The sequence below is a fragment of the Peromyscus leucopus genome, chromosome 11 (genome assembly GCF_004664715.2).
Source record: "Peromyscus leucopus breed LL Stock chromosome 11, UCI_PerLeu_2.1, whole genome shotgun sequence".
Taxonomy (NCBI): domain Eukaryota; kingdom Metazoa; phylum Chordata; class Mammalia; order Rodentia; family Cricetidae; genus Peromyscus; species Peromyscus leucopus.
In genome coordinates, this window is record NC_051072.1 from 2,620,067 (window position 1) to 2,642,264 (window position 22,198).

General features: G+C 51.1%; 1 protein-coding gene and 1 pseudogene across 2 annotated transcripts in view; one reads left to right on the plus strand and one right to left on the minus strand.

The window, feature by feature from the left end:
- The window catches only part of LOC114701836, a 28,212-nt pseudogene extending 25,209 nt beyond the window's left edge, over window positions 1-3,003 (minus strand).
- A 2,821-nt stretch (window positions 3,004-5,824) lies between these two features.
- Window positions 5,825-22,198, plus strand: part of Ankrd33b (ankyrin repeat domain 33B) — a 78,662-nt gene continuing 62,288 nt past the window's right edge. Inside the window, exon 1 of one of the 2 annotated variants that reach the window (XM_028882033.2) lies at window positions 5,825-6,824. In XM_028882033.2, the coding sequence (XP_028737866.1) occupies window positions 6,471-6,824 (354 nt within the window). In that variant the 5' untranslated portion in view covers window positions 5,825-6,470. The remainder of the gene's footprint in view (window positions 6,825-22,198) is intronic. The other variant, XM_028882032.2, reaches the window with a different exon arrangement.

Consider the following 22,198-nt stretch of genomic DNA (forward strand, 5'->3'; position numbering starts at 1 on the left):
TCCTCCTGTGTCAGCCTCCCAGATTCTGAGATTACACGCGTTGAGAACTCCAGGCTTGGTCCTTTTTGTTTAATTTCCGCTCACCTGGAGGTGGCAGGGTTAACAGAATGAGTAAGCAGGCTCAGCTTTCTCTTGGTCCACAAGCCGTCCCCTGCCTTTTGGCTCTGAATCAACTCCTGCTAACACTCTGCACAAGGAATGTTTTTCCAACAATTGTTTTCTTCCCCCATTTGGCTTTTAAAAAATCATTGCTAGAAATGGAAAAGCAGCCCTGTCCAACTGAACAACAAAGGAGCGTGTTGGATGTGCATCATCTCACGAGATCTGCTGAGGGCTCACTCTGTCAGGCTTCCTACAGAGTCCTTACTGGAGTCTGGTTACATCATTTCAGAACAGTGTGAGGCACTTATGACATCACCACCCCCAGCCTTCCAGTACCCTAGTCTTTGACTCACCATTTCAAATGTAGCAATGAGCAAAATGCTAGAGGTAAAGCTAGGCTTGATGGTACACATCTGTAACTCCAGTGTTCCTGAGGCGGAGGCAGGGGGATTGCTAAGAATTCAAGACAAGCCTAGGCTACACAGCAAAACTCGATCTCACAAAACAGATAGCCACTTTCTGGTTGGATTTAAGTCGTGGGGGTAAGCCCATTACTGTTATTCTGGTAGTTGACATAATGTTCAAACGACATTGTTTTACTTATAAAGCATCTCTCAACCCTCATCAGGAAGCTTCTATTTGCAGTAGATGGTGATCAGCATGGAGGCCCACAAACAGCCAAGGTGTGGAGAATGAGAGCCTTCAGAGGGCTCAGCCCTAAGAGGAACCTTTACTGCACCCCCTCCTCCTAAGCTTCAGGGATCATTTTGGAATAGGAAGCAGAGACAGGAGGAGCCAGAGGCAGAGAATGAATTCAAGGGAACAGTGCCCTTTGGATAGAGCAGGGCAGCTGCACATCTGAACTCAGCAGTTAGGACAGCATGCACAAGAAGCCCCATGCAATTTTGCACATAACCAAATCCCGCTGGGAGAGGAGAGGTGGACATAAAGTCCTACCCCTCGCTGAGGGACTACTGGTAATTGATAACTGCTGGGAGGTGGAGGGTCAGTTTTCTTGTTTGTTTGTTTTTTTCTAGACAGGGTTTCTCTGTGTAGCCCTGGCTATCCTGGAACTCACTCTGTAGACTAGGCTGGCCTCAAACTCAGAGATCCCCCTGCCTCTGCCTTCTGAGTGCTGGGACCATCGCCTGGCCAGAGAGTCCATTTTCTTTAACACTGTAGTCCATCCAAGCTGCAGAGAAAGGTCACATATCCATGAATAAAAGAGCAGCACAGATTGGGTTTGGTGGATGAGGAAAACAAAGACACGGTTGAGTGGGTAGAAAAGGGGGCATGGATTTGGGAGGAGTTGGTGAACATGGTCAAAATTCTTAAAGAACTAATTAAAAAGAAAAAAGAAAACCAACAATGAAATCCAAACAAACAAACAGATCGGGTTTAAGGAGCCCGAGCCACTTCAGGTGGGATGTTCTTCAAAAGAAACCCCTGGAGAATCGTGTACACTCTGGAGAACGCTAGAAACACCTTGAATGTCAGCAGTAGGCTCCTTGTTGGTGTGGTGATGCATGCCTGAACAACCAGCCCTTCAGAAATGAAGGCAGGGAGGTCATGAGTTCAAGGTCAGCCTCAGATACCTGAGACCTGGCCCCGCCCCCTGGAATGAGTAGGAAATTTAGCCAAACAAACGATGCAGACTCACAGTAACAGATGTGCAGAGACTCCACTACTGCCGGAGCAGCTTAGCGTGGCTGGTGCTTCCTGGGAGCCAGGCTGTCTGGTGGCGTGATGTGCTCTTGGCCCCAGCCAAGCTGCCTTCCGTAGGACAACATAAAAAAGATTTCTTATTGACTCTAGTGGGATGCTTTTCGTCAAATGAACTAACCGACCTGGAGAATATAAGGAGAAATCCACGGAGTCTGTTTAAAGGGCAAAGAATTTATTAAGGGGAAAAACGCACGGTACAGAACAGAGTTGACACAGGTTCTGGAATGCTGTTCCGGCCGCCTGAATCAGTCCCCCATCCAAGCCCCACAAAGGGACTACATACATCTCAGGTCTTAAGGGTCTCCAAGAGACCACACCCCAGGGGCATGTACTTCAAGGTCATAGCTAGGTACCTGCTGTATCTCTAGGGGTGCTGCTTCAAGGTCATAGGCAGACCAGCTATCCACTACATCAGAAGGCTTCTACAGAGTGACTGCCACCGTCAAGGAGGATGGACATTTTAATCCTCACAACAGCAAAGTGAACCCTTGAAGGTAAGGCTAAATTCCTTTAAAGGAACAAAACTTTAAAGGCTGGTAAGTGGTCATTATTATTTTTCCATTTTAATTTTTTTGAGACAGTCTTATTCTGTAGCCCAGGCTGGCCTTGAACTCCCAGCAAGCCTTTCGTCTCAGCTTCCCAACTGCTGGGATTACTGGAGTGTGCCACTATGACCAACCAAGCCTGCTCCACTGTTAGTTTCCTCGCCCCCTCCCTTCAAAGAAAGGGGTGAAGGGCAGTACAGGGGGTATGTAGCATGCTCAGCATCTTCAGGGATAAAACACACTGCCATTTTAAAGACATTTTAAATTGGAAAAAAGGATTTATTTTTATTTTACATGTATGAATGTTTTATCTGCATGCATGTGTGTGCAGCATGTGCGTGCCTGATGCCTGTGAGGTCGGAATAGGACGCTAGCTTCCCAGGAACTGAAATTACAGGATGACTATAAGCCACCACGTGAACACTAGGGACCAAATCCCTGTCCTCTGCAAGAGCAGTAAGTGCTCTTAGACACTGAACCATCTCTCAGTCCTAAGGATTTTTTTTTTTTTTTTGATTTTGAAGTGTGTGTGAACGTGTGAGTTTGTGCTCATGAGGGCAGCGTCCATGGAGGCAAGAAGATAGTGTCAGATCCCTTGGAAGTGGAGTTACAAATAGTTGTGAGCTGTTCAGTACTGGTGCTGGGAACCAAACTTGTGTCCTCTGCTAGACAAGGACATGCTCTTAACTGCTGAGCCACTGAGCCATCTCTCTGCCCCCCCCCCCTCCTTTTTTTCTTTTTTGGTTTTTGGAGACAGGGTTTCTCTGTGTATCTCGTCTTCTGTAGACCAGGCTGGCCTCAAACTCACAGAGATCCACCTGTCTCTGCCTCCCAAGTGCTGGGATTAAAGGCAAGTGCCACCACCACCACCAGCTCTTTTTCTTTTCTTTTCGAGACTGACTTGCAACAACCTCTTAGTCTCGTATGTGGAGGTGCATCGCCACGCCAGCTTTTACCCTACATTTTTGCATTTACTTTTTTGTTTGTGTGTGTGTGTGTGTGTGTGTGTGTGTGTGTGTGTGTGTGTGTGTTTGTGTGCAGGCTTGTGTAGGGGTCAGAGGACAGTTTTCTGGAGTTGCTTTTCTCCTTGCACCACGTGTGTTGTAGGAATTAAACCCAGGTTGTTAAGCTCAGAGGCAAGAGCCCTTACTGAGCCGTCTCACCAGACCTGCATTGTAAAGTTTGAAAAGCCTGATAGAGAAGTCTTACTAAGGTCGTGCTGAAAATACTTCAATGTTGTAAAGACAAATTACTAAACTACATGGACAAAGTGAATATATATATATGTGTGTGTGTGTGTGTGTGTGTGTGTGTACACTATATATGCGATGACGTGTCACCTTTGAAACTCAAAACAATTCATTGAATGAACACAATTCCCCTCAATATTATTGATTTAAAAATGAGCTTATGTCTATCTCGAGTTTTGGTAAGCTGTTCCCTCCTTCTCACATAGATTTCGTTCACATAATATAGAAATGTTGACTTTGCAAAAAATAAAAATAAAATCTCTCTCTTTATATATATACATATATGTATATATGCCTCACTTTGATTTTGTTTCTTTTTCTCCATCTTCTCAAAGATGAAGACTGTCGTCCTTGTGATAAAGGGGTGTGTGTATATCACACACATACACATAATTGATCTTTGATACTGAGTCTCAAGTAGTCCAGCGTGGCCTCAAATTTGCGGTGTAGCTGAATATGACCTTAAACTGGTCTCTTCACTGTCCTAGTACTGGGATTTCTTATTGACTCCAGTGGGAGGCACAGTGAATTCCCGGCTGAATTCATACAATAAGGATATGCTTTTAATAACAGGGGGAAAGCAATTTTAAAAAAATCAGGACTCATTCTTTGGAGTTGTCTTATTTATTCCTCCTACCCTTCAAGTGCTGGGGACCAAACCTATAACCTCGGGCATGTTAGGCAGGCACCTTACCGCTGCGCTATCCCCCAGTCCCATTCTTGTTTATCTTTATGTGGCAAGTGATTCTAGCTCTATTTGGACCTAAATTTCTGAGAAAGAAAAGAGGAAGTGAAAAACCAACAGTCCCCTTCCCCTTCAGTGGTGATAAGCTGCAGCTGGCTTCAGGGGACCCCCCACCCCCCAAACACACACAAGGTTGCAGTGCGTGTATCTTCTCCCCCATCCTCAGAAACAGCCCTGTTCCCCCGAAGTGGTCCCATGGGCTTGGGGGTGGTGGTGGTGGTGGTGGTGGTGGATTCTGAACTTAAAACCCCTCTGCCAAGCTGGGAGGAGAGTAAGGTCAACAAGCCAGGACCACCAAGCCTCCTGTGGTCCACAAGGAGTTGGGGGGCGGGGTCAACTACCCGTTGTAAACCCCCGAATCCCTGTAACAAAAGTCGGCCTGGAAAGGGGAAATTCCCAGTGGGAATGTACACAGCTGAGGACAAGTTACAGACACTGAGAAGTGGAGCCGTGATTGGGTGTATGTGTGTGTGTGTGTGTGTGGGGGGGTGGTTTTCAGAAAGAAAGTCCCGAGGACACCAGCTCCTCTGACCACGACAGTGTGACTGGCCCCCGTGGGTGCGGGTGGTGCCAGGTACTGCTCTAGGACCTCGAGGGACAAACGTCTCTCAGTCTACAGTGCCAGCCAGGAGCATACTGCATGTGCTTTTCCACCGTGCCCTTCGACTTGCCCGCCTGCGTCCAGGGGCTGTCTTGTCCTCCATGTCTCAGTTTTGTTCACCTCTCGGCCCCCCACAGGCTGGTGCACCTGGTGGGCACGCTGCCAGGATCGGTGGAAAGGAAGAGAAGGAGGCAGCGGGGTGAGAGGGAAGTGAGGGGGTCTCTCCTCGCCTCTTAAGACACAGGCGGGATGTACAGGGTTTCCCCTGGAACAGGGCCACACCACCTTCTTCTCTCCGAAGGGAGGGGCTCCAGGTGACAAATCTTTAACACACGCTTCCTGACAAACAGATGCGCAAGGGCAGTCGGGTGCTACTGGTGCTTGGCGGTCTTAGAGGCCAGTGGTCGAAGTTTCCGAAGTGTTTGGTTGCAGCTCTTTCTCATCTGTCACGATCCATTAGATCCCCCCTACGTGACAATGGCCAGGGATGGGGAGAGAGGAGCCCCCCACAGCTCTGGCCTGGTGCCGTAGACGTCCTCCTCAGGTAGGCGTCCTCCCCTGAGGTTCCTGATCACCTTGCCATCCATCTCTCCAAGATCTCTTTTCCGCCAACCAGCCAGGCACAGCCTGCTCAGGTTCTGTCCGACTTGGAGACTGCAGACTCCGCCCCCTCTTTGGGTGAGTCTTCCCAAATCAGTCTCCAGTCCCTATCTGGATCAGGATCGTCGCTAGGGCAGGTTCTCTCCAAGGTGGAGTTTCCTCCAAAGTGGACGGCTCCACCTCCCGCCCCAGAGTGGACGCCCTTCGGTGCTCCGAGAGCCTGCCCAGGCCGTCTCCGGAGGGCAACTGGCCTTTGAGCTCAGGCTGCCCGGGAGGTGACCGGTCCTGCGGCTTCAGGAGCAACTGCCCCTCCTCTCGCTCCGGGGCTGGTGACAGTGGACCGTGGGGAGGGGAAAGGGGGCGGGTCTCCAGGGGCCGGTACTTTCCGACGCTGGAAACGCGCTCGGCCCTTGGCGTCCCGGGACCCCATTAACACCAGGGTCCCCAGGGAGCGGCCCAGGGAGGGGCGGGGCGCCCGCCGTCCCTCACGTTGGCTCTCAGCCTCTCGAGTTACAGCTTCGGGTTCTCCCGCGGGTGCCTTTCCCTGCTCCGGGACAAAGCGGCTCGGTGGCAGTGGCGCGGTCCGGAGAAGACCCCCGCTGCGCTCGGGACTCCAGCTCGCAGGGCGCCCCGCCCGCCCGCCGCCCCGCTTCCACCCCTCCCGGCAGCGCAGGGAAAGCCCCCGCGGCTCCTCCCACCCCAGGGGCTTTTCTCCAGTCGCCGGCGACTTGGCTTCGGGAGCGCAGCCGCCTGGCGCCGCTTTCCGCCGGGCTGGAGCGCACGGTGCCCCTGGCTCTTCTGCGGAACGCCAGGGGCAAGAATCGGTGACCTCGGGGCGCGCCCCGCGTCCCGGGTCCCCTAACCGTCACCTCGGCCCCCCGGCCCGCGCCTAGGCCTCCAGCATGGTGCTGCTGGCTGGGCCCGGGCCGGAGGGCGGCGGGACGCGCTGCTTGTCCCCGCAGTCGCCGACGCCACCCCGGGGCGCGCAGACAGGGGACGACCCGGGGGACTACGAGGAGTACGAAGACTTCTCGAGTCTGCCGGACACCCGCAGCATAGCCTCAGACGACTCCTTCTACCCTCCCGGAGGCGAGGAGGAGTGCGGCGCGGCGAGCGCGGAGTGCGTCCCGGAGGGCGTCCCGGAAGCGGCGACCCTCCTGCGCGCCGCCTGCACCAACGACGTGGGGCTGCTGCGGGCGCTAGTGCTGCGCGGTCCGAGTTCCGAGGAGGTACAGGAGACTGACCGCAACGGCCGGGTAAGCTCGGGTGTGGGTCCCCTCCGCTCTCCTCACTCGCCCCGACCCCCGTGCCACCCCAAGTCTGGGTCTGCTGCCGCCCAGAGCACCCATTTCATTCCTTCTGTGTGGCGTATGGTGAAGGGACACCATTTGCTCCGCTCAGGTGCGGAGCCGGCGGGAAGGTGGCCCAGCTCGGCTTCCTAATGCATCCCAGTTCCTTTACCGCCCCCGGGGATCCCTGGTTGTCCCTGGAGGCTTGCGCTGGAAAAGTGTTGACGTCTTGGGGCGGAGGGGTGTCCTTTCTATTCACTGCCTCACTGACGGCTACATTTCCCCAGGCCCCAGGTAGGTGACGGTCTCTACTCCCCTGCAGGGGGACCACCTTTTCCTACCGTCACTCTCCAGTCCATTTGTCCCCTGCCTCCTCCCGCTGCCCTTGCCTAACACGTTGGTGTCCGAATTAGGATTTGGAAGCTCCAGTTCCTTTCCTTACCCAAACCGCTCTGTCTTGCCATGCTTTTCCCCTAGTGACCACGCTGCCGACCAGCCAGCCTCCTCGGCGGTCACCGCTGTGGGTCGAAGCCTAGGAGCCCTCACGGGCACCCTTCAGGCAGGCCGGGTGTCGCGCCGCACGGTAGCAGCAGCACACACCGGGGGCCGGCACACAGCGAGATAGCGAGGCAGTCTCCGTTAATCGTGCCGAGGCTCAGAGAGAGCAAGGAAGTTTCAGAACAGAAAAGAAAAAAGTTGGAGAGCTGTTCCCCCTGAACACGAACCCGGAAATTGACCTCTGTGCCTGTGTCCCCATTAGTCTCCGCTGGGTGGACAAACAGCCTCACCTGATTTCCATGCTCCCGGAGGCCCCATGGTTTCTGCAGACTCAGCCCTGCACAAATTAGGGCTTCTGCTGGCGAGTCACAGCTGGCGGGGTGAGGGGGGAAAAGCGCTTTACTATAGGGACGTGGTGACCCCCAGTGCCTTTGGCTTATCTTGTATGTGTGCCGTGGTTTGCCCCCGAGTGCAGTCTGGGTCAGACTTAGGCCAGTGTGTGGCTTTCTGCTTTCGATAACCCGGCAGCGTTGAACTCGGGGGAATGGTTTGTGCTGGTGATGTGTCGGGGAGACAGACCTGTGTGATGAAGGCAGCAGCACCACCCTGGTACCCTGTGGTGGCTGCTCCAGCTGGCGTGCCGGAGGAGGAAAGGCTCAGGGGGCTATTTCTCTGCTCCACATTCAGCTTAACGAAGCGAGCTTTCCGGGTCAGGTGTTCTCAGTAGAAACCTCTTCTTCCTGAGCAAGCATAGCCGCCGTGGCTGGAGAGGATCGCCACTGATCGCTCCGTGTTTGGGGGGGTCTTCACTGGAAGCCTTCACCTGTGAGTGGCCGCTGGCCTCCTGGGCTTTATTAAATTTCCGGGGTGGTGGTGGTGGCGGGGGAGGACGGACGCACAAACAATCCAAGTTTGGAGGCAGCAAGGAAAGCTGAGAAGGTAAACCATCCACCGAGGCTTGAGCGGGACCCCTGTAGAGCCCCTCCCCCGCACAGAGGCCGGGAAGGGCCCGGTGGGAGCCTCCGGCAGGTCCTGTTTTCCTCTTGTGGAGCACCCCTGCAGTGACAGTCCCTTCTGCGACGACGTGTGTGAGCCTGAAGTGGCGTCCTGCCCTGGAGCCGGGAGAAGCCCGGCACACATGGCCCTCATTTACCATCTTTTCTCCCCATTACTCCCGCGTTTGCTTCTCTCGTTCTGAAGAGAATGTGGTCCAGCCTTGTGCCCCTGGGCCAGGTAAAGGTTTCTCTTGCTCTGGTTTTCCCTTCCTTTGATTATGAAGATAGAGACTGACGGACCTTTGTTCTGCTTTGTACCCATCAGATGACCCTGGGGACCCGAAGAAAAAGGGTCCTGGGCTTTTGATCTCTGGGTCGGAGGACTAGGCCTATACTTCGTGAGCCCCGAGGGGAGAAAGCAACAGACTACGTTCTGATCCTTAGCTATTAAGGAGAAAGCAAGAGACTTAGGGAGTCAGGTGGCAGGAGACTTCTGGTCAGGCTGGTGGAGTCAAGGGGTCGTGGCAGGTGCAGTAGGGTTTGGTCATGGCCTGGAGCGGCGAGGAGGGGCTGGGGGAGCCGAGGCTAGAAAGGCCCACTCAGGCCAGGTGAAGAGTAGCCAGCCACCCCTAGCTGGCTGAGAAATTCGGGGGATTGGGAGCAAACGAGGAGTGTCAGCTTGCCAGTGACCCTTCTGGTCTCTAGTGCTTCTGGTGCCTTCGCATGGTCACATGACTCACTTCCTCACCACCTGCAGGTTTCTTCTTAAGGGTACTTTCTCTGGAAGGCCTTTCCGCCTCTCCCCATCTAAGCCCAGAGCCGGCTAAGGGTAGCCCGTGTGTTGAGACAAGGAGGGCTGAGGTGATCTGTAGGATGCTCAGTTCCCAGCTGGTGTCCTTTGAGCACAAGGAAGAGCCTTTAGGCAGCGAGGTGGAAAGTACAAAGGTTCCGAGGCAGGAGCAGTGTCCCGGCCCGGGCCACAGGTTGATCATTTGCCCTAATGAAAACCTCCGGGCAGGACCAAGAGCTTTGGTGGAATAATAGTGAGGTGTTTGCATTAACAGCAGGTGATGGCTGGTGAGCGCCTCTGCTTAGGGCCAGCTTCCCAGGAGCCTCTAACACAGCATTTCTCAGCCCGTGGGTTAAGACTCCTTTGGGGTCAAAGAACCTTTTCACAGGGGTCACATATCAGATATTTATAGTATGATTCATAAGAGTAGCAAAATTACAGTTATGAAGTAGCAACTGAAGTTTTTATGGGTGGGTTGGGGGTCACCACAACATGAGGAACTGTATTAAAGGGTCACAGCAGCCTTGGGAAGGTTGGGAACCACATCTGTAGAGGCTTTTGAAGTTGCTGTTACGCTGAATAGCTCACTTCTTAGCAGGTCCAGCCTGAGCCACAGGTAGCTGAGGATCACCCATGAGACCAGGGGATGTGGCTGACCACACAACTTTGCTGCTGAATCAGTGTGTTCTGGAAGGATCTCGGGATTTACTGTGTGACACTTAGATATTTATCACATAATTTTCCAGTAACCCTGAACACATACTCTCCCCTGTGTGTTTGGTTCCTCACAGTAAAGGATGGCGAAACCCTCCAGACACCCTTTTCTTCGAACCTTAGCATGTAAGTCAGGTTTACTCCTGCAGCCCTGGTGCCTGCTGGAATCTCAGGAACTTTCCCAAAGTCACTGTTCATTTGTTTTTATCAGCACAGCAAAGTCCCCCAGCATGGGCTGCCTCCCCTCATGCAAGTACCCCATTTTACAGTTACTTGGGTGTGAGCAAGCACATTCCCGAAATACAGTTGAGAAATTTGTGGCATATTTTTTAATGGAAGATTTATTATGAATGTAGGAGTCTCCTCTTCTTAAAGTGAGGGTCATAGTGTTGGAATTCAAACACAACCCTCCTAGACCTCGCATATCCTGTGGAACAAAGAAATGGCTTACTCCAGCAGAGAAGCAGAACTTTCAGGTCTTTGTTAGTTACTATGGAGAATGGGCGATGGCCTCCAACCTCCAATGCTTGCCAAGGGCCAGTGCACAGGGAGAGGTTGCTTTGCTGTTTGGGAAGATGAGTTCATGTTTTTTCCCTCTCTCATCTCTCTCTCTCTCTCTCTCTCTCTCTCTCTCTCTCTCTCTCTCTCTCTCGGGGGGGGGCAGAGTGGGTGTGTAACCTCTGTGTGGGTATGCTTGCTTGTTTGTGTGTATGTGTGTGTGTGTGTGTGTGTGTGTGTGTGTGTGTGTGTGAATGTGGGCATTCTCACTATGGTGCTTATGTGGGTGTCAAAGGAGAACCTCAGGGGTATCTCTCACCTTCCACCTTGTTTGAGTCAGGGTTTCTTGTTAACCTGCTTCGGCATGTGTCAGGGTGACCCACGGACTTCCAGAGATTTTCCTGTATCTGCCTTCTGTCTTGTCCTGGGAATGTTGGGATTACAGGACTGGGATTATAGGCCTGCAGTATGGAGTTTGGCTTTATGTGAGTCCTAGAGGTTCGAACTTAGGTCCTTATGCTTGTGTGGCAAATGCTTTATCCACTGAGCCACCTCCCTGGTCCACTGTGTTTCTGGTTTCGTCCTCTAGTGTGGGGAGGGAAAGAAGGGTGCATTGAATAACATTGTCCTGGGAACTCCAGGAATTGTATTCAAAGGGAATCAGCTCGCCTTTTGGAACCTCTTCCCCATGCTGGGATGCTTCGCCCATCTTTGATGCCGGGAGAGGAGCTTGGTCCTGCCTCAACTTGATATGTCATGCTTTGTTGACTCCCAAGGGAGGCCTGCCCTCTTTCTGAGCAGAGGAGGAGTGGATGGGGGAGGAGTAGACAGGAGGTGGAGGGGGAGGGAATGGGAAGAGAAGAGGGAGGAGGGTCTGTGGTTGGTATGTGAAATAAATGAAAAAAAAATTGAGTCAGCTCAAGTGAGCTTGGGAAGACTGGGCCTGTGATAGGGGGCCAGCTTTTCCTCTTCTGCTGACCTTGGGGGTGTACCCAGGCCTAGCATCGGTAGAGAGGAACTTATGTTTTAGGTAGGAGGATATCAGTTATCTGGGGCTATGTGGTGTTATGTGTGTTAGTCAGTCCTGTGCACCTACAACAAGAATAGTTGAGATAATTGATTTATAAGAATATATTTGTGTGGGTTCATACTTACGCAGCAGCTTCCAGCCCAGGCCCAAACAGGACTATCAGTTTTTGCCTCTGGGTGCTGGATGGCCGTGGCTGCGTGGGACAGGCAGTTGCTCAGCTTGACGCAGCCGCAGACCCCTCAGTCTTAAAGTCTCCTTTGAGGACACATACATACCTCTTGGGATCTGAGAACCTGGTGCTGGGCCCCATTTTCTAATAGTTTGACCATTTCTTAGGAGTCCTACTTTGGGAACCAAGCTTTTAAGCCAAGGGTCTTACCGGACGTTACCCGAGCCATAGTACCATGTTAACTCACACCTAGGCATCCCCGGGGGTTCAGTAGTCGCCTCTCTGCGGAGGGTGGCCAAGTGCAGCCTATGGAGGCTAGATTTTCCATTTGTCTGCACTCAGCTGGTGGTGAGCTGCAGATGGCGAGACCAGGATGGCCTGGGCTGATGACTCATCTCGGGACCTCGTGACTGTTCATCCCCCAGCAGGCTGGCCCTGCTGGCTTTCTATGGCACATGCAAGGTTCCAGGAGGGCCATTGTGGCCCAGGTTTAAGTCCACTTCTGCTGAAGTCAGTCACGGGTCAAGTTCAAGTGGAAAAAGCAGGCTTTCCTCTCAGTGGGGGAGCTATGAAGTAGGGGTGGAGTGGGAGAGATTTCTTTCTGTCAAGTATACCTGAGGGATGATGAGGCTAAGTCTAGGACAGCGACAGGCTCTCCCCTGGGTGTCTCCGTCAAATTCCAGGCCTTTGTATGTTTAGCTGTTGAGGAGTGATAATTTGTGTAGACGTGTCTGTGGGAGCTCATGGGGAAGTGCTTGGGAGTCAAGGGGTCCTGGTTTGAGGGCAACCCTCTTTGATGGGTTGTGCTGGTGTGGTTTGCTCTCTGTTGTTTTTTCTGAGTTGTTTGAATGATGCACACACACTCAGCTTCAATGTCTACGGGATGCTTGGGACTTCTAGGTCACTGAAACAGTCTTTGATTCAGAGTTCAGCTCCCGGGAGGCTGTGATGAGGGGGGTGGTTATTTCAGAACAGGTGAAGGGGTTGACCAGATGGCTCAGCCTGTAAAGGGGCTTGCTACATAAGGCTAACTACCTAAGTTTAAGCCCAGGAGCTGTCATAAGGGTGGGAGGAGAGAACTGACTGGAGAACATTGTTGTCCTCTGATCCTCTCCGCACGCATGCTGTGTGGTGTGTGCACCAGTGAACGGTTTGTTTTGGCTCACGGCTTCAAAGGTTTTGGTTCACAGTCACTTGGGCCTGTTGTGTTGGGTCTGTGGCTGCACAGTACAGTGTGGTGGGAACATATGACAGAGGAGACTTCATGGCCGTCAGGAGCAAAGAGAGAAAAAGAGGTTGAGATATTATTATTCATTAAAAATCTTATCCCTAATGACCGAACTTCCTTCCAGTCGGCCCCGCCTCCTAAAGGTTTATCACATCCTCATAGTGATACAGGCCTTCAACACATGGACCTCTGAGCAACACTCAATGTCCATTTTATAATGAGTTACCATATAGACCCTTTTCGTTTTATAACTGGTGACAGTGGGGCCCATGGGGCAGGCAAGAAGGCTCAGAGGAGAGAGGTACTTGCTGCCAAGCCCAATTATCTGGGTTGTCCAACATACAAGCTCTGGGTCACACATGCACCAGCACATGAAATGCCAGGTATCAATGCTCTGTTGGATGTGTGGCTGGCAAAGGTTTTCTCTCATTTTGTAGGTTGCTGCTTGACTTGGTTGACTATTTCTTTTGCTGTACAGAAGCCTTTGAGTTTCACGTGGTCCTGTTTTCAATTGTTGGCCTCATTTCCTGAGTAATTAATTGGGTTCCTATTTAGAAATACTTACCTGGGCTTGTGTGTTACCGTGCACTCTCTGCTGTCTTCTGCAGCAGTTTCAGGTTCTTCATGGAGGTTTTTGATTCACCTGGAGTTGAGTTTCATACAGGGAGAGTTAAGAGTCTAGTTTCTTGCTTCTACATGTGGACATCCGGTTTTCCCAACACCATTTGTTGAAGCTGTTGTCTTCAGTATGTGTATCTTTGGTCTTTGTAAAGAATTAGGCGGCTGTAGCTGTGCAGATGTAAATCTGGGTCCTCTTAGTCTATTTACATGTCTGTTTTTATGCTAGTACCATGTTCTTTTTTATTACTGTAGCTCTGTGGTATTAGAGATTGTGGATGCTAAGGCCTTAGTCTTTTTGTTAGGATTGCCTTTAGCCCTCCCTTGTAATTTCTTGTGGACCACTGTTTCAGCTTATTGGTGTAGCAATTCTAAATCACAGCCATAGGGCATACATAAGTCAAAACAATCCCTTATGCAAAACAACATGTTGTTATATTTTTTTATTAAAAAAGAAGTAAGAAGAAAACAGAAGTTGTTGAATTGAGTGAAGGCAATATGTTTCATTCAAGAAAGTGGGAAGTAATTCATGTAACCAGTCTGGTGTGTGTGTGTGTGTGTGTGTGTGTGTGTGGTGTGTGTGTGTGCACACACATGCACATGTGTATATACATTCTCACACATGTAATCAATGCCATTGTGATCTTGTTCTGGCCTTCCCTTAATTTCCTGGTCTCCATGCAAACAATTCCAATGAGGTACACAGAGTATGGTGTAGAGAATAAGTGGAATTTATTACTGAATAAATTGCATCATTCCCAGGGGCTGAGGTTGCCCAGTGGCTAAAGAGATCATTGCAGAGCAGAATACTCTTCAATGGATGAGTATGGGCAATGGCCAAAGACACTACTGTGTAGGGCACTCCTACTGGGTGAGCAGGAAGAGTGGCTAGAGAGGCCGTTTTCCAAACTTACATTTCAGGCAGGTTTTACACTATTTCAAAAGTCTCTGGAACAGCCTTCCCAGTGGTCATTTTCCTGTGAGGTGATTGACAGGCATGTTTGGATTGGCTCTTACAGGAAGGAGCAATGGTATGTAAAGTCTCCTGTTAGATAGCAATCTTGAAGGAGCCAGAACTCCAGGAACCAGGGCTAGCTACTGATCAATTGGTTACCTTCCTTCCAGGAAGTCCAGAATGTCTCCTCCCAGGACCAGAGATAGAACCCAGGTCCCATTCCTTTGACTGGTCATTTGAGTCTTACTGCTCCAGATCTTGGTTTTCTAAGGTATTGATTATGAAGGAGTGGTCCATACACGATGCCTGCCAAGTCTGCTGATACCCACCTGAACACCTAGCAATACTAAGAGAAAGAACTGAGCAAGGAGGGGGTGGTGGGTGGGAGCCACAGTGACCCAAGTAATGGGGAAGGGCAGAGTGTGAATATGACCACAGAGCCTTTTTGTAGCTCTCAGGAGGCTGCATTTTAGATGAGGTAAGATATTAAGAATTTGCAGCTAGAGAGATGGCTTAGAGGTTAAGAGTTCTTTCTGCCCTTCCAGAAGACCCAAGTTTGGTTCCCACAACCCACATCAGGTAGATCACAAATGCCTTTATCTCTGGCTCCAGAGGATTCAGTGCCCTCTTCCGGCCACCATGGGCACTTACACACACACACACACACACACACACACACAACACACACACACATACACACACACACAAATAATAAAATCTTTAAAAAATGATATTAAGAATCATGGCTGTCATTATGTATATATGTGTGTAAGAATTTGAAACAGTTTTTGGTTTGTTTGTTTTTGAGTCAGGGTCTCTCTGTGTAACTCTAGCTGGTCCTGGAGCTCACGTTGTAGACCATGCTGGCCTCCTACTCAGAGATCTGCTTGCTTTTGGCTCCGAAGTGCTGGGATTAGAGGTGTGTACCACCACTGCCCACTCTCATGGAACAGAAGGCTTTTAAATGGTGTTTTTGAATTTCAAGAACCGTTGAAAGCGGAACTGACTTATTTCCATACAGTCAGAGAGAAGGCGATACGGTGGACACGGACTCCATGTGACGCCTGCCTTCATGGGACATTGGATTAGAGGGGTGGGATTTGAGAGCAATCCCCAAGTAAGAGCAAAATCAACACAGGCTTCCAAAGGCATATTGATGTCCGAGCCAAATATGCTCGTGCCCAAAGCAGGCACTCGATGAACAGGGGGTCAGCATTTCTGTCCAGCTTCAGCTAGCTCTTCAACTGGAGGCGACCCCTGTCCTGGGATGTCTCAGCTGAGAGAGGCATAGATGGGTGTGTGGATGAAGAGGTGGTAGTATCCATCTCATTGTGCTGGTGGGAAGTGTCAGCTAGTGTTAAATTTATAGTCCCTATTCCCCCAACAATATGTATTTGTTGTTTGTTCATTTATTTAGTTAGTGATGTTGAGGTTGGAACCTCGGGCCTCATATATGCTAGGAAATTGTCCTTCTGTGAAGTTGGTTAAAATAGAGAAGTTGGGCCTCATGGTGCAACCCTATAATCTCGGTTACTGAAAAAAAACTGAGATAGGAGGATCAGAAGTTCAAGGCCAGCCTGGGCAACTTAGTGAGACCCATCTCAAAATAAGAAGTAAAAAGAGAGGTGTATCTCAGTGGTAGTAGCTCATGTAGTGTGTGTGCGGCCCCGGGTCCAGTGTCCTGTTCTGGGGGTGGGGGAGGAAGACAAGGAAGTTATACTGAGTGAAAGAGTCACTGAGGACGGTACACTTTGAATAGGGCGGCTGTAGAGACGGAGGGTGACTCAGGGTTGGAGAGGCAGAGCTGCTGTGGAAAGACAAGAGGAGGAGCCCCTGGGGATGGAACAGTTCTGCGCCTTGCTTGCAGTGGCTATGAGACGACATACGTGGGTTAAATAAAGTACAAGGAATTAAACACAGGCATGCACATGCCCTCACACACACATTTGTGCACGCACCCTCACACACAGGCACGCACACACCCTCATACACAATGCACGCATACATCCTTACACACATGTGTGTGCACACCCTCCCACGGATGCACGCACACACTCCAGTACGCATATGCATGGACACACCTTCACATATGTGTGTTTGCATGTCACACATGCATTCATACACCCTTAAACACACACGCGCTCACCCCCACAGGTACGTACGTACGTACTTGCAGTGCAGGTACAATTTGAATGCATCCGTGGTTTGCAGCAGCGTCAGGTTCCTGGTATTGCAGTTGTGTGTCATAGGCAGGGTAGGGGCATCAAGGACGAGCGTTGGAGAGTGCCGTTTCCTGTGGGCCTGTTAACTATCTGGAGACCCTGATGGGGTTTCCCCCTCAATGTCACCTTCACTTTCTACTTGAATTTACCTTTGGCGATGCTGTTGCAAGGAACCTGGCTCAGGACCGGGACCAGCCAAACCCCTGGATGTGTGTTTAAAGAGAGCGTGGGCAGCAGGAGCTTTCCTATGCACAGGGCCTGCCTCGGCTGCTGACTCAGGAAGCGGTTTCCTGAGGTGGGAGGGCCACTCCAGCCCAGACTGCTGGATCCCAATGCCGCTGCTCTAGGTGCCCTCTGCCACTAGGTGCCAGCCCCCTTCGCATCCTCGCCAGCTGCCGTGACTGTTGTCTTTGCTCGATGCTATATTGTGCTATGCGGGCTCAGAGCAGGAGTGAAAGCCACGGTTGAGTGCTGGTCTCCATTTTTCCAGTGTATCCTTCTCCTACCCCCTTCCCAGATCTTCCTTCTGGCTGCATGTGGGGTGGTGCTCAAAGGCAGCTATCTGCTCTTTTAATATATATAAATTGGTTTTTTTTGAGACAGGGTTTCTCTGTGTAGCTTTGCGCCTTTCCTGGATCATCGCTCTGTAGACCAGGCTGGCCTCGAACTCACAAAGATCCGCCTGCCTCTGCCTCCCAAGTGCTGGGATTAAAGGCGTGCACCACCACTGCCCGGCTAAAATATATTTTTTAGAGATTGATGTATTTTACTATTTTGTGGGTGTGAGTGCTTTGCCTGCACATGTGTATGTGCACCGTGTGCATGCCTGGTGCCCTCGAAGGTCAGAAGAGGGCTTTGGATTCCTTGGGGCTGGAGTTTCAGGTTGTTGTAAGTCATCATGTGAGTGCTGGGAATCAAGCCCAGTCCTGTGCAGGAGCAACAAGAGCCTCTAATGCCTGAGCCAACTCTCAGGTCGTGAAGAATACTTTTTATACTTACGTATTTGTTTTCTTTGTGCGTGTGTGTGTGTGGGGGTACACATGTACTGTGGTGCCCGTGTGGGGGTCAGAGAGTGGCATGCAGGAGTCAGTTCTCTCCCACTTCTGTGAAGTCCAGAGACTGAACAGGACATCGGGCTCAGCAACAAGCGCCTTCACCCATGGTGCACCTGACCCCCTGATCTTGTTTCCTGTAGGTCTGAAATGGACAGGCCTGTGAGACTAGCAGCACCTTCCCATGCTTCTCTGGGGATGGACGCACGGGTTCCTTAAATCGGAAGCGGTAGACGTTCAGTTGGCAGCCACGGCTTCTTTGGGTGAATGAGTACCAAAGTCACTTCTCAGTGCTGCCAGCTGTGCTCTAGCCATGGAAGAAGGCAGAAGCGAAGCAAATGTTTAAGCAAAAAGGGGTGATTAAGGAAATGGAGCTGGTTGTGGTGGCTTATACCTGTAATGCCAGCATTCAGGAGGCTGAGGCAGGAGGATTGCCTGCTGTGAATCTGAAGGCCAGTCTGGGCGATAGTGTGAGACACTGCCTCGAAGGAAAGAAAGAAAGAAATTGAAGCTGACGTGGTGTGTGCTGCAGAACCAGCGCTTCGAAGGCAGGAACAGGAGAACCAGGAGTTTGAGGCCACCCTCGGTTACACAGAGTGTGGAGTACACGCACAGCTACACTTCAGGGACTCTCGTCCTCTTAGAAGGGGCCACTGTGGGGAGCGGAGGAATCAGCCGTGGCTCGCGTCTGGGTGCACCCCAGCTCAGAGCGAGTGGGCACTGAGGTGTTGCTGTGGTGAGCGGAGGAGAGGCAGGTGGGCCCGGAGGCCGCCAGAGGCATCTGGACCCCCGAGGGAGTATCGCTGAGGGACTGGAGCCATCCTGTCAGTGACGGCCACAGCTTTTCCTCTGCCCTGAGTCTAAGTCAGAGCAAAAACTCCTGCTTTGGGGGCAGCGGTGCCGGCCCATCCTGGGTCTGATGTTGGGGTCAAAAAGCAGCTGTGGCGGATTTCAGAAGTTCCCTTCAACTCGTGTTTCACTTCAGTGTGGGCACAGTGCCCACAGTTCTAGAGAACCCTCCCCTCCCACTCTGCTTCTTCCTGCTAAATCTTCAGCACCGCTACTTGACAATTCATGGGACAATAGTCATCTGCTAAAAATAGCAAGCGCTGACCTGGCTCCCCCTCCACGTCGACTTGGAGTGGCGCTAGCTTCTTTTCTTTGGTTTGAGAACATGGGTGGGTTTCTAGGAAGCGAGTTCCGGGTGCAGGAAAGTCAGGCTCACTCACCGAGTTAATAATTGAACCCCATTTGCGAAACCGTGGTGACCTTCTTTTCTCTGGAGTACAGATGCCATGAGCAAGCCGGGGGGCATGTTTTCACTCTAGCACATTCTGTCTTCTGTGTGCCCTCTGCCAGTTCCATGGTGGGCTGGCTGAACCAGACCTTGTGGATTGGTTGGCTGTGATGGTGGGGAGGGCCCCCCAGAAGGAACCAGCTGGCCTGGGCATTCAGCATACACACAAACTTGTGTTTACCTGTGTGCATGTACATGTGCATCTGTGAGTGTACGCTTATTGTGTAGGTGTGTGTGGAGACTAGACGTTGACGTTGGGCTGCCGCCTCTGATCACTGGATCGCTCTCCACGTTAGCTTTTGAGCCAGGGTCTCTCACTGAACCCGGAGCCCTTCATTTCAGCTAGACTGGCTAGCCAGGGAGCCCAGATCCACCTGCCTCTGTGTGCCCTTCATCCTCCCAGCACCAGCTTACAGATGTGCACACGTCACTCCTGATGTTTACGTGAGTGCTGGGGATCTAAACCCAGGTCCTAATGCTTACATAGCCAAAGCTGTATCCCCACTGAGCCATCTTCGAGCCCTACACTGTGCTCTTCATCACCTGAAAGCCATCATGCAGCTGGGGTACACAGAACAGAGGCGTCTTCTTCAGGGGGGCGGGTCTTTGGGAGGTGGAGAGCCCTGGGTAGAGTAGGGAAGGAGAGTTAGGGCTTCCAGCTCTCCTGATGTGCAGGAAAAGTAAACAGATTCTCTAAGATACTCAGTTACATAAGACACACTAGAGAAACTGGTGACTTTGTTTTTAATAAAAATAATCATCTTTAGCCAGGCAGTGGTGGAGGCGCACACCTTTAATCCCAGCACCCAGGAAGCAGAGCAGGCAGATCTCTGTGAGTTTGAAGTTAGCCTGGTCTACAAAGCGAGTTCCCGGATATCCAGAGCTGTTACACGGAGAAAACCTTATCTCAAAAAGCAAAACAAAACAAACAAAAAAATCTTTAATATCCTTTTGTGGATAAACGAATCTGATTCCTTTGAGTTTATTTGCAGGGAGGTGTGGAAGTATTTGGGGTGATTCAAGAAAGATCAAGCCTACTTGGCTTGTTAGAGGCTGTCACTCAAAGAGTCCAGTGTCCTGTGGGCAATTTTATTGGGGTCTTCAACACTGAAGACACTCTGTTTATTCCTTAGCCTTAGCCCAGGCTGGGGACTTTTCATCCCCTTGTTCATACTGACTTTGTCTGCAGTGGGTTGGACTGTATGTGGTGTGCAGACCAGCATATGCACGAAACCTCTGCCTTTCTCAATGACATGGAAAAAGTCTCTGCTGAGTGATGCCATTCCAAAAGAATGGCCATGTTGAAGCTTCTGCTATGGGAAGAGCAGTGAATGCAGAAGGGATAAGGAAAACAGCCTCGTGTGTTTTGAGTATCTCCTGCAGAAGATGTCTGCAGTCTGAAAATACATGACTAGAATTATATGCCTGTGACTTTCCAAGGCATTTTTCTTTCTTTCTTTCTTTTTTTTAATTTTTTTGAGATGGAGTTTTGCTTTGTAGTACAGACTGGTGTTGAACTTACTCAGTAGTCCCAATGGCCCCAACTTTGAAGTGATCCTCTCACCTCAAGCTCATGAGTGCCGGGATCACAAGAGTGTTCTACTCTGCCCATCTCTGAAAGTCACTTTTACTTAGAACAAAAACAAATAAAACCTAAACCCAAACCAACCCCCAGAAATGGTCTGGGTCAGAAGTTCTGTCCCCTGCAGCTTCCGTCTGACAGCCTCGTGTCTCACTTGCCTTCCCACTCGCCCGCTTCCGGGCCCTTCCTGGACCACCTGGTCTACAGGCCTTCAGCTCTTCTTCCCATGGAGGCACTTTCCCCAGTCCGGTCTCTCCTTCCTGTGAAGGCACATTTTCTGAATCAGCTTGGCTCTCTGTAGTAGTGATGCAGTTACCCAAACACCGGTCTAGACATTGCTTTACAGGGACTTGGGAGCTGTGGTCAGTATCTGTAGTCAGTTGACTTTAACTCAGAGAAGTCACCCTTCATAACCTGGGCGGGCCTCATCCGATCAGTTGGTGCGTATACACAAAACTAGAGATTTTTCCGAAGAAGAAATTCTGCCTCAAGATGACGGTGCTGGAAGGTATGATGGCTCCAGCCTGTAATCCCAGCCTTTGGGAGGCTGAGGCAGGAGGATTTGGGCAAGTTTATATGGAGTTCTAGGTCAGCCTGAGTTAGAGTAAAACCCTGTCTCAAGAACAGAAACAAGAGCAGGGCTCAGGGGATGGCTCGGTGAGTAGAGGGCTTACCACGCAAGCGCGGACACTTGAGTTCAGACCCAGCACCTGTGTAAGAGCTGGGCATGGACAATGAGTGTCTGTCACCTTGGCAGCTCCCTGCACCTAACTGGCCAGCCAGCCTAGCCAAATCAGCGAGCTCAGTGTTTAATTAGAGAATGACACCTCATATCAACCTCTGACCCCCACCTGCGTGCACACACATACCTCTGTGCACTCTCACCCGCATCCACACATGCCTACGGGAATATGCACACACACCACCCATAACATAACACAGCACAGACGGACCGAAACCCAACAGCATCCCTGCGTGAACTCCTGCCCATCCTCAGCCTCCAGGGCTGCCCTGTGGATTTTGGACTTGGCGGACCTAACAATCATGTGAGCCAATTTCTTTAAATAAATCGCTCCGTGTCTGAACCTTCTATTGGTTCTGTGTCTCTGGAGAGCCCTGACTGATTTCTGCCTTAGCAGTATGATCTGTTGGCCAAGCCTCTGAGTGTCCAGAAGCTGCCAGCTCAGCCCTGGCTGCTGTCCTGAGGGTCTCACTGGCAGTTGGAGTAGCAGGATTCCTCCTGTCATGTTTCTCCATTTCTGTTTCCCACGTTGCGACTGCCTCTAGGCTGAGGGTGATCTGTGCAACCACAGGCCTGGGATCACCAGGACCTCTGGGCTGGTGCTCTGCTGTGACTGAAGACATTCTTTTTTGTTTGTTTTGTTTTAAAGATTTATTTATTTATTATGTATACAGTGTTCTGCCCACATGCATGCTTGCAGACCAGAAGAGGGCACCAGATCTCATTATGAATGGTTGTGAGCCACCATGTGGTTGCTGGGAATTGAACTCAGGTCCTCTGGAAGAACAGCCAGTGCTCTTAACCACTGAGCCATCATCTCTCCAGCCCCGACTGCAGACGTTCTTCATGATTTTGGCCTGGGACCTCCTTGCTGTCTCCTCTTCCTCTTCCTCCAGTCCCCTTCTTTCTTTTGTAGAGATGGGCCTTCACTGTGTAGTCCGAGTTGACCCC